The 12737-nt window shown below is 41.8% G+C and overlaps 1 protein-coding gene across 3 annotated transcripts in view; it reads right to left on the bottom strand.

Moving 5' to 3' along the window:
• The window catches only part of MOGAT1 (monoacylglycerol O-acyltransferase 1), a 35867-nt gene extending 26196 nt beyond the window's left edge, over window positions 1-9671 (bottom strand). The window contains exon 1 of one of the 3 annotated variants that reach the window (XM_045775306.2): window positions 9408-9671. In XM_045775306.2, the coding sequence (XP_045631262.1) occupies window positions 9408-9501 (94 nt within the window). In that variant the 5' untranslated portion in view covers window positions 9502-9671. Of the gene's footprint in view, window positions 1-1506; window positions 1593-9407 lie in introns of those variants that run through there. The other 2 variants (XM_045775307.2, XM_045775308.2) reach the window with 2 other exon arrangements.
• Between the last annotated feature and the right edge of the window lie 3066 nt (window positions 9672-12737).

Genomic DNA, 12737 nt, shown 5'->3' with positions numbered 1-12737 from the left:
TTGAAATTTTCCAAAATTAAAAGATGGGAGGGAATATATGAACCACACATATAACTGATCATAGTAGGTTAAGCACTGCTGCCTGGCTGAGAATGAGCTAGAAGCTCACAGAACCAGCCCTGCCTTTGCAAAAAAAAAAAAAAAAAAAAAAAATCTTGACTTGCCACCTTTCCCACGTAGAGGGAATGATTGATTCAATGACCCACTTTCAGCTTCAATGCTGCCTATAGGTTTCCCTAGCTTTATAGAACAGTATTCTAGCAAAATCAGGGATGAAGATTACATTTTTTCTGTGAACTGAAGCCTTCTGGCAAAGAGTGGTGGCAATGTCTGCGCTTTGAGGTGGGGGGGGGTCCTTCAGTGCTTAGGGGGACACATGCCATTTCTGCAGCATGAAGCAATGGTCTTCCTCTGCTACTCTCACCCATTTGGCTCCAGCGCTCTCACCGGGATGCGGACAAGCAGTACAAGGGCGCTGAACAAGAAAGTACAAATGCAAAGGCACAGTGCGGTGTCTAATCCAGGGCAAATGCCCCGTCAATGTCAGCAGAATTTGAAAAGTCCATGAATCCTAATAACGTGTTTTACCTATAAGCACGTCTTCAAAGACCTGATGTACATAAATTGGTAAATTCCTTTATGTTCTAGGTTTATCAGTTTTTCAAAATTTAAGAAAGTAATGTTTATAACATGGAAAAATAATTGGTTAATGAAACTTAGATAAGCCTTTGGAATAGTGATGGTCTATGGGAAACTCTCCATAAACGTTATTGGCCCCTACTGACTGCTTGAGACCTTCAAAAAATCCAGTGGCACATGGTTCAATCCAAAATGTTATTTGGTTTGTTCTCCAGTGCATATATTACTTTAGTAAAAGGAAGTTTTAAAAACAGGCAAGCAGGAGGAAAACATATGCCAAATATTAATAATCACCTCTGAATAAGAATATGGAATCTCTCTAGGATCTTTCAAAGCCCTTCTACTCTTTTCAATTCCTCTAATAACTAGTCTGAATTATCTTATAATCAAAAGATTATTTTTTAAAAAGAAATAAAATAGCTCCCCTAGAAAGAAATAAGAAAACAAAACTGTAAACAAATCTATTGATATAAGAATATTCTTGTCTTGAACACGATTCTATTAAATTTCCATGAGCAAACAGCATCAGAAAAATACTGCGAAAACGACCTAAGTTTTATTTACTTGGATAAAATAGCAACCAATATTAAGAAATACTGAAAATATTTAATTTGTATGTGCATCCTTCCCACTTGTATCCAAGAAGTCTTCATTTCTCCCCTTTGAAAAGTGCTTCTGTACTTATTTTAACCATGTAACTGAGTACGGAGGAAGAAAATGGAATTCAGAGGTTAGCACACCATATTCTTTTCTTTCCTGTTCCCGAGGCATTGTACTTCAAAACACAATCAGAGCCATCTGTTGATTATAAGAATGTAAGCGTAACATACTTCTGATTTTTAAAATTCCTTTTTTAAGGGAACTTACCTCCCAGAGTTTCTTAGGATAGAAGACAAACCTCAGACCCCTCGGCAGAATTCTGCAGCTCTCTGCTCCACACTGCTTTTTAAAAGTTTTAGGGAGAGGGAACTGCATTTTTCTTGTCTACAAGCAAATTCATGACTGGACTTACTTCTTCACCTAATGAATGCACATAAATTACCAGGATCCAGTTGAAACTAGCCCTATGTTCTTAATATTTCTGAAATGTTTACAATCTGAAGGACAAAATAAACACAACTATTTGATACAGCTACAAACTGAAAACCATAATTAAAGAGAGACATAACTAAATACAACATGTGGGTTCCTTTGCTATAAAGGACATTTGTGGGGCAGTTACCGAAATGTGAATAGGGTCTATGCATGGATTAGACTGTTGAACTCGATCAGTTATTTTTCTCATTTGGATAATTGTACTGTGGTTATATAAGAGAGTGTCCTTGGTTTTAGGAAATACACACTGAAGTACTTAAGGATAAAGAGAAACCATGTCTGTAACATCCTTAAAGACTTAAAAAAAATTGTAAGAGTGTGTGTGTGTGTGTGTGTGTGTGTGGAGAGAGAGAGAGACAGGCACAGAGAAAGAAAGAAAACATGGTAAAATGTTAATATTTGGGGAATCTGATGAAGGAATATTTGGAATTGTTGTAATTTTCTAGAATTTTTAATTTCTACAATGAGTACTTCTGAAATTATTTCAAAATAAAAAGTTTTTTTAAAAAATGTAATGCCCCTCCCTGTGACCTACGGAATCAAAATCTCTGGGGAATTTGTATTTTAACAAAAATCCCCAAGTGATTCTTAAATAGGCTCTAAAGTTTAAAAACTTCTGATATTTAACAAAAAAATCACACAGTGGAAGACTCAATATTTTTGAGCTATCAATTTTCTCCAAATTCATCTACTGATTAATCTCAATAAAAAAATCAATCCCAATGAAAATCCCAGCAGGCTGTGTGTGTGTGTGTGTGTGTGTGTGTGGAAATTGACAAGCTAATTCTAAAGTGCAAATGGAAACACAAAGATCTATATGATAATCAAGACAACTTTGAAAAAACAGCACCAAGGTCTGAGGGCTAATGAGATCTGATTCCACAAATTATTATAAACTACAGCAATCACAACAGCGTTGTACTGGCATCAAGATAGACAAACAAATGAATGGAACAGAATACAGAGTCCAGAAGTAAACCCAGCCATATACGAATAAATAACTTTTTTTTTAATTTATTTTTTTTATCATATTATGTTAGTCACCATACAGTACATCCCTGGCTTCTGATGTAAAGTTCGATGATTTATTAGTTGCGTGTAACACCCAGTGCACCATGCAATATGTGCCCTCCTTGCTACCCATCACCAGTCTATCCCATTCTTCCACCCCCCTCCCCTCTGAAGCCCTCAGTTTGTTTCTCAGAGTCCATAGTCTCTCATGCTTCATTCCCCCTTCTGATTACCCCCCCTTTCTTTATTCCTTTCTTCCCCTACCGATCTTCCTAGTTCTTATGTTCCATAGATGAGAGAAACCATATGATAATTGTCTTTCTCTGCTTGACTTATTTCACTTAGCATTATCTCCTCCAGTGCTGTCCATGTTGCAGCAAATGTTGAGAAATCGTTCTTTCTGATAGCTGAGCACGTAATAAATAACTTTTGACAAAGACACGGGGCACTACAGTAGAGCAGGGACAGATTTTGGTTTTGTTTTTTAAGACATGGAGCAGGAATGACCAGATTATACATATGCCGAAAAAATGAACTTAGACCTTATAACATATACAAAAATTAACCTCAAATGGGTCACAAATCTATATATAAAAACCAAAACTATAAAATATGTAGAAGAAAATATTTTAAAAAATCTTTCTAGTCTTGGATGAAGCAAAAAAAATTCCTACATAAAATACCAAAAACACAATCCACAAAGAAGATATGGATAAATTGGACTCCATCAAAATTAAAAACACCTGCTCTTTAAATTACACTGTTTAGAGAATGAAAAGATAATTCCTAGAGTGGAAGAAAATTCTATACAAAGTATATACCTGACGAAAGACTTGTATCCAGAACACAATCAACTCTCCAAACCCAACAGAAAGAAAACAAGCAACCCAATTAAAAAAGGGCAAAAGATTTAGACAGGTACTTCAAAAGGTAAGATACACAGATAGCAAATAAGCATATGAAAAGATGCTCAACATCATTAGTCATCAGGGAAATGCAAACTAAAACCACAATGAAATACTACTACATATTTATTAAATTGAACAATTTTTAAAAATGACTATATCAAGTGATGGCAAGGATCTGGAGCAACTGACTGGTGGGAACAGAAAATAGTACAACCACTTGGGAACAAAGTTTGGCAGTTTCTTAAAAAGTTAAACCTGGGTCCCTGGGTGGCTCAGTCAGTTAAGTGTCTGCCTTCGGCTCAAGTCATGATCTCAGGGTCCTGGGATGAGCCCTGTCTCAGGCTCCCTGCTTCTCCCTCCCCTTCTGCCCCTCCTTCCTCTCCCCCACACTAGTGTGCTCTGTCTCTATCTCAAATAAATAATTAAAATCTTATAGAAAAAAGTAAAACCTGCAACTGCCATACCATGATCAGCCATTCTGTTCCCAGGTCTGGAAATAAAGAATAAAGAAAGCTCATGTTCCTACAAGGACTTGTGGGCAGAAATTCATAGCAGCATCATTCATAACAGCTACAACCCAAACATTCACCAACAGATGAACAAATTGCAATGTATCCGTTCACGAGAATACCCCTTCAAAACAAAAAGGCTGTGAACTATTTATACACACAAGATCTAATCTGGAAATAATAATGTTGGGTGAAAGAAACCACACAAAAAAAGAGTACCTATGGTATGCCTCCATTTATATAAAACACTACAAAATGCAAGCTTATCTGTAGGACAGAAAACACAGCAGTGGATGTTTGGAGATAAAGGACAGTGGGACGGAGGGATTACAAACGGGATAGGACAACCCTTTGGGATGTTGGCTATGTTCGTTATCTTAACTGCGTGATGATTTCTTGGAGACATATATATGTTAACTTACAAACTGTATACTTTGAATATGGGTAGTTTACTGTATACCAACCATACTTCAAGAACACTGCTCAAGTAAATAAATAAACCCATTCAGTAAAAGATCATGGTCCAATCCAATGCCGTCCTAGACAAGATACTTAACCTCTTGAGCTCCCGTTTTCTCATCTAAAAAATCTACTCATCTCTGACACAAGTGGTTATAGGTAGAAGATGGTCATTAAATGTTGGCTCTCTCTTTGTCAGCTTCCTTTCCAGTTAGCAGGCTGGTAGCCCACAAGCTAGTAGGTAATGTTTCAGTTCCTTGAATATTAAGATCAGATGGCAGGTGATCCAGCAATCCCACTTCTGGGGATTTATCCAAAGGAAATGAAATCAACATCTCAAAAAGAAATCTGCCCCCCCACCCCCCCGTGTTCACTGCAGTATTGCTTACAGCTGTCAAGACATGGAAACGACTTAAGTGTCCATAGACAAAGAAAATGTGATTTTATATAATAATAATTTTATATATATATATATATATATATATTTCAGCCATTAAAAAAAAAAAAGGAAGGAAATCCTGCCATTTGTGATACCATTGGATAGATCTTGAAGACATGCTAAGTGGAATAAGTGAGACAGAGAAAGATAAACACTGTATGATCTCACTTGTGTGGGAAATCTCAAAAAGAAAACAAACAAAACTAATTCATAAGTGGCTCAGTCGGTTGAGTGTCAGACACTTGATTTCAGCTCAGGTCATGACCTCAGGATTGGGAAGTTGAGCCCCAGATCAGGCTCCACGCCGAGCGTGGGCCCTGCTTAAGATTCTCTCTCTCTCTCTCTGCCTCTGCTCCTCTACTCCTCTGCCTGTCTCTCTCTCTCTAAAAACACAAACACAAAAACAGAAAACTAATTCATAGACACAGAGAACAGATTAGCGGTTGCCAGAAGCAGGGGGGTGGAGAGGTGGGCAAAATGAGTGAAGGGGGTCAAAAGGCACAAACTTCCAGTTATAAGATAAATAAGTCCTGGGAATGGAAGGCACAGCATGGTAACTATAGTCAACAATATTATACTGTTTTGTGGGTTTTTAAAAAAATTTTATTTATTCATTTGAGAGAGAGAGAGAGCGCACAAGCAGAAGGAACAGCAGGCAGAGGGAGAGGGAAAAGCAGACTCCCTGCTGAGCAGGGAGCCCCATGCAGGACTCTATTCCAGGACCCTGGGATCATGGCCTGAGCCAAAGGCAGCCGCTAAACCGACTAAGCCACCCAGGCTTCCCAACAATAGTATATTATATTTGAAAGTTGCTAAGAGTAAGTCTTAAAAGTTCTCATCACGAAGAAGAATATTTGTAACTATGTGTGGTGATAGATGTTAACTAAACTCATTGTGGCAATCATTTTGTCATAAACACAAGTATCAAATCATTATGTCATCCACCTAAAACTAATACAATGTCATAAGACTGGATGACAGGTATTTAACATTTATCTCAAGGAAAGAGTGTCTGATTTCAGGACTAAATGAAACATTCTGCAATTTTTAAAATATATATCAAGGGCTAATAGCTTAAACTCATTTCCTGGAAAGAAAAATGCATTCCAAGTTTTTGATTTAGAGATCTTAAAGTACGCAACTAATAAATACCCTCTTGACACCACTGAAAGTAGCTACTACACGGATTCCTTCCTTCAAGATTGATAATTAAATGGAAAGAAAGAAGTAAGCTCTTATCCTTCCTTTCCAGTAAGAACTGAACTGCAGAGTAGTCAAATGGCCCTAGATGATGGGGGAAAACTATTCTTTGCATAAATTCTAGCTAGTATGTGAGGAACGAATGACAGAATAAGAAAACTACCATTTTGCAGTCCCAAACAGCAGTTGATACAGACAAGGATCATTACTGGAGACCACTAGGTGAAAGGGCAATGGTCAATGAAGAACTTTTGTTTGCACATGCCAATGACCAGCCCTCAGATTACTTCTTATCTGCACCCACCGATCACGCTTAGCTGCTATTAATGGGACAACTCGACATTACGTACATCCTGACACAATGCAATGTGAGGCACACAGCAGTGCCTGGGAAGAGGTTTTGCCACAAAGGTTTCATCTAAATCTAATCAAGCCTTGGCACACCTGGATGGCTCAGTTGGTTTAAGCGCCTGCCTCTGCGCAGGTCATGCTCCCAGAGTCCTGGGACCGAGCTCTGCATCTGGCTCCTTGCTCAGTGGGGAGCCTGCTTCTCCCTCTCCCACTCCCACTCCCCATGCCTGTGCTCACGAGCTCTCTCTCTCAGATGAATAAATTCTTAAAAATAAATAAATCTGATCAAGCCTTAGATCTAACTTCCATCAGAAATACATGGGATGGAGGAACAGGTTCACATTATAAAGAAGCAAACAGGGAAACCCTGAAGGGGAGACACCTTTGCAGGACAGATAACCTGTCTGCTTTAGTGCAGCACTGACAAGAAAACAAATAGGGAACACTGTTCTAAGTTAAAAGACATGTAAAGACCAAATGTAGCACAAGGGTCTTGTTTGGAACCTGGTTCAAATAAATCACCAAGAAAAGTGTATTGTTGACACAACTTAGGAAATACGAACTTAGTTTAATTGATTTTAAGCAATAATTGTTAAGTATGCTACAAGTGGCCTATGATTATGTAAAAAATACTTAATTTTATATATGCATGCCACAGTATTTAGGATTAAAATATACTGTGATTTGTTTTAAAATAGTTTTGCAAAAACAAGACCTAAAACTAATATGGCAGATTGTTAAAATAATTATAAACCCAGGTTATGGGTATATGAGAGTTCATACACTTCTACTCTTTGCATGTTTGAAAGTTTTCAAAATAAAATCACCGCTATATATAGTACAAGATAATACGCTCCTAGTAATACAAATGTCAAATGCATGCACTAAAAGCAATTAACTGCAAGCCACTCTAGCCTGACTCAAATTAAGAATCATTAGTCATACCTAAGTCACGAGTTCACTCACATTTGACACCTGTGGCTCCCCCACCTACTTGGAGCCATGTGACCTTGAGCAATTGACTTCACCTTGGAGCATCCTTATTTGTAAAATGAGTCCAGGGGTAGTGCCTATCGCACAGGGTTGCTGTGAGGATTACGCGGGTTAATACAACTAGAGACGCATGGGGCAGATAGCCTCCTTCTGGTGAGAGTGGAGACAGTATTCAACAAGTATTTATTTCGTGCCTTCCAGGGGCCAGGCATGTGCTGAATGCTCCCTGAGCTGGTGGACAAGGATGGTAAGGCAGACCTTTCTCAAGTAACCGCAGACATACACAAATGCAAGCAATGACGAGTGCCATGAAAGAAAAGGACAGTGGGCCACCAAACGTGTGCAACTGATCAGCAAGGAAGACAGTCTCCAAGCTCAAGCCATTGCAGTGGGCGACGTAGCAGTTAAACCGGGGACCCTGGGCAGAATACTTGGGATTGCACCCGGCTCCTCCCGTTCCAACTCACTGTGTGACCTTGAACAATTTACTTCACCTCTTCGTTTTTTCATCTGTCCAATGAGCGCAGGAATGAACACTCCTTGTCTCATTGTCTCACTGGACTGTTGTGAAGATCGCAGGGTTAACAGTGCTCAGAATGGGACGTGGCACACACTAAGCCCTCAATAAGTGTGTCTGTTATGATGTCAGTGGTCCTCTGCTCCTCGGAGTGTAATGCTACCACACCTGTCTCACGGTTTGGCTTGTGAGGACACACACACACACACATTTATATAGTCACATAGATACACAAAATATGGATGCACGGGTTCCATTCCGTATGGAATGAATTAAGAGATTCTAGGGCTGGAGCCTGGGCATCTGTATTTTTTAGAAGCTCCCCCAGTGACTCTAATATATAACCAGGGCGGAGAACCACTGACCTATGCATTCAAAATGTGAGACCATTTCAAAAGTGTAGACCTCTAACAGTGCAATGAGTTTATCATTACTGTTATCATTATGGCCTCCACAATATACAACCCGTGATCTTGTTCTAGCGTACAAATGATGTTAGCCTTCAGCAGAGTGCAAGTTCTGGGTAGTTCCTCCCTCCTTTCATACCATCCATCCCCCGTTTACTCCAAGAGCTGAACAAATTTCCAGGAAAAGAAGCGCTCAGGTAAGCCGCCCTGCTCCATCTAGTGACAGCCTCAAGGTGCCTTTCTCGATGGGATTAACTTGGGAACCTGCTAGAACACACCCTTGGGTCGAGTCATTTACAAGCCACCCAACCCAAACTGATGTTTGCTGCAGCCTGCCTTGTACAAAGGTGCCTTTCTGCACCCGGATGATCTTGAACACGGAAAAGTCAATACGGCCAGTTGTCAGGAGGGTGGGACGAGGAAGGAATCGGGCTGTAAATATTTGGGCATTGGTTTTTTATGAGTCGACAATTCAGGAAACGGGTTTACCAACTTTTGCGGGATTATAGTGCAATATTCCACGGCTTGATTGGGTCGTGGTGACATTTGGGTGTATTCATTTGCCAAAAATCATCAAGTTGTGTAATTATCATCTGTGCCTTTTACTGTAAGGTACACATTAAAAAAAAAAAAGGCACAGAGGAAAACAGTTGCCAAACAGGCATTCACTACGAGGTGCACGTGGAGAGAGAATCCAAAAGAGTCCCAAGTTAACTGCAACTCCCTCTTTGACCTGCTCGTTCTGGCTCACCCGGGAAGGACTGGAGGATCTAAGCACGTCTCTGGACAAGGACTGTCCGCGAGGGAGGAGACGGAGCCCCCCTGCACCGCGGCGTCTGGCCTGGGTCTTGAGCGCCCGGGAGCCCGCGGGGTCCTTACCGAGCAGCAGGAAGGACAGGACCCACTGCAGCACCGCGGCCGTCTGCAGCCGCCGCACCAGCGGGATGTTGAGCGGCGCAAACTCGACCTTCATGCTCGGGCCGGGGAGAGGACAGCGCTGACTGCGGGCGTCTCCAACCTGGTTGCTCCGCGGCGCCTGGGAGGAGTGTGCGGCCGTATCCGGGCCCCGCGCGGGACTACCCCGGGGCGGCGAGCGGGAAGCGGCGGCGGCCGCGGAGCAGGCGGGGGCCGGACTTCGTCCGGGGGATGGGGGGTGGGGCGGTAGGGCTGAGGCTGGGGGCTGCCAATCGCGCGCGCCCGGGCCCCGGTGCAGCTGGCGCTCCCGGGCGCATTGGCCGGAGCGCCCGGGCGCTGGGGAGGGCGTGCCGCTGTGGGTACTAGGGATGGCGAGAGGGGTCAGCTGGGGGCCAGCCCGAGCTCGGCAGAGTGGGCTTCTGCAGCCTTGCGGAGGACCTGTGATCTCCACCAGGATCTGACCGTTGTTCAGCTGATCGATCACCTTCAGTATCCGCCCTTAAACCCACCCCTTCCTCCGAACACTCTGGCTGGGGAAGGGTTAGTTCAAGGAATCACCCACCAGATAGAAGGAGGTGCGGGACTTAGCTTCTATGCACGCGGGGTGCTCTTGTGTTTATAGGGGTGTGTCCGCGGGGGAGAGGGGAGGTAGTGATCTGGCCTCCTCTCTTGGGCACTCAGATCCCTACACTAGTCCTGGAAACCTTTCATCTCTTCATCATTTAACAGAGACTGACTGAATACCTTCCCCAGGCCGGGAAGCATTCTGGGCCCTGAGCATATACCTGGTAACCTAGTCACTCATTGATTCTGCTCAGTACAAATTATGGGCGGAGACAAACATTAAGCAAAATAACCGCACAACTGGGTGTATATTTGCAAAGTGAAACCCTACTATGAATGACTGAAGGAAGGTTCTAGGAATTAGGCGGGAGGTCAGGGAAGTCTCTGAAGTGACCTTGAGCTATAAAGGTGAATCTTGTTAACTGGGAGTCGTCCAAAGAAAAGCACATATGCAAAGGACCTGTGGCTGAAATTCAAAGAAAATATATAGGGAACCCACCTCCTCAGCATCTCCCTCCTTTCCAAAGCGACTGTGTTTGTAGCAAAATGAAATTAAACAGTTTCAGAAGCTGGGAGGGTTTCACAAAACCCAGTTTGGAAGCCACCGCTTGTTTTGCTCTTTTTTGTGTGTGGGCATCTTAATATTTGGAGAAGTACGAGGTCTGAATGTGTTTGTGTTAAAAAAAAAAATACATATATATATATATATCAATATTACTGAGGGCTTACCACCTAGCAAGTACTGTGCTCATGCTTTACAGTGCTATGTCTGATGTAAACCCCACAACAGCTCTCCAGTCTAGATACTATTATTCTTTACCAGCGAAGAAATCGAGACCACAAGGAGAAATGAATTGTTCACCTATTAAGTAGTAGAACTCAGTGTCTGTGTTTTGAAAATAGGTTTGTCTGTTTCCAGAGCCTGAGCACATAGCTGCTGCTTCTTATATGACAGCACAAGGAAGGAAGGGAATGTCATTGAAATGGAGAAGTCACAGAACAGTGAGCAGAAGAATGCAGGCACCAAATGTGTCATAGGTTGGGTTGGGATTAGTTATTCATTCAATCAACAAATATTTACCAACCACATACGGTGGCTTGGCATTGGGTATATGTGAGTGAATAAAACATACATAAATTTTCAAAGAATTCAACCACAATATATGAAACACCTATGCTGTGGCAAGTTCTGATGAGATCCTGAGGATAGGAAATCAACGCTGTCCCGCTTGGAGAGCTGAGATTCCACCAACCGAGAGTGGTTCCTCTTTCCAGGTCTCAGCTCTAGTTAAGGAATAAGAAGATGACCGTTCAGATTGCCTCATTGGTTACAAAACCCATGCGTGGAAATGACTATTTTAAAATCACTTCCTTGTTTTAGCTTTTTTTCCTGTGTATTTCGAGACAGCTAATTTCTACTAACAGGAAGAGCATGTTTTGCCATAACATATTTTGCTGTAGCCTAAGCTAAGATGTTCCTGTCTTTAAGTTGAAAAGGAAATAGTATTCTTCCCAGATTGAGAGTTCTCAGAGGGGATAGTTTAGGACAAAGGTCACTGTGCCAGTTTTCATAAGGTGCATTCATCATAAAGGCAAATATTTTCTTTCTCTCTCTCTTACACACGCACCCATACATTCATGAAACTCAAACATCATGGTTACCATGATTCATTGAGAGTGATCAGATCTGGTTAAAGTCCATAGAAGGCCAGCATAATGGTAGTTTCAATGGAATGTCCTTCAAGAGGTTCTGTTTTCAACACTCTTTTGAACTAAGTTCAAGAAATGTCCTCTGGCCTGTTTTCTTATTGTCCTATCGATTACCTTATTTTATCAATCTGACAATATGCCTGCTCTGGGCAGAGTTGCAGGAGTCTTGCCCAAGATACTGAGGCTTTGTGGCCGCCATGATTTCTCTTCTCATGACCCTCATCCACACTTTTACTTGCACTTGGTCTGGAAACCTGCTTGAGGTTCCGGCAACCTAAGCGAGGGAGGAACGAGGAGAAAGAGACTGGAAAGGTCTACTGCTACCAACCCGGGGCCAGGGCCAGCTCTTGAAAGAGGCAGTCAGCAGTGTCCTTGGAGATATGGTACAGTAGGGTCCACCACTTCCAGTTTCCAAGAAGGTCCAATCTAATGGGTGGATTTGCATTCATGTTTTTATCTGTCTGGTTGTTTATGGCCACTTGGTATATGACCTGTTGATTCTTCTGGTCTATTGTTATCACTTTTTATGTTTTTAAACACATGCCATTTCCCTGGTCCTGGCTGCTATCATTGCTCCCCTGGATTTTGCAGCCTTCCAGCTGGTCTCCCTGCCTTGAGTTTTGTCCTCTGAACTAACACCCTTAATTTCTTCTCCGTAATGTACCTAAAGGGATCTTTCCAAAATACTTCATTGATCATGTTATTTCTCTGTTTAAAGTCTTTTAATTTATTCTCATTATTATTAAGATAGAGTCCAACCCCCCCCCCCTTACAGGGCATCTGCTTAGTCTCAGGTGTAACTCTCTACCTCTCACACTTTAAGCTTTAAGCCATCTGAACTTCATTCAGTTGAGCAACCAAATTTCAAGAAGAGGAGGGAGACACCTGGGGCTTAAGAACAGCCATTTAAATGCTGCCAGGTTTCTCTCCACTATCTTTGCTCTTGGTGTATCATTTCATCTCTTTGCAGATTAGTTTCTCTGAGTGGTGGGAAACACGGCCACCAATGACTCCAGACTT

Source organism: Ursus americanus, chromosome 1 (assembly GCF_024610735.1).
Source record: "Ursus americanus isolate L20-20 chromosome 1, mUrsAme1.1.p, whole genome shotgun sequence".
NCBI lineage: Eukaryota > Metazoa > Chordata > Mammalia > Carnivora > Ursidae > Ursus > Ursus americanus.
The sequence above is the reverse complement of the archived record's forward strand: the minus strand, read 5'-3'. Positions and strand labels throughout refer to the sequence as shown.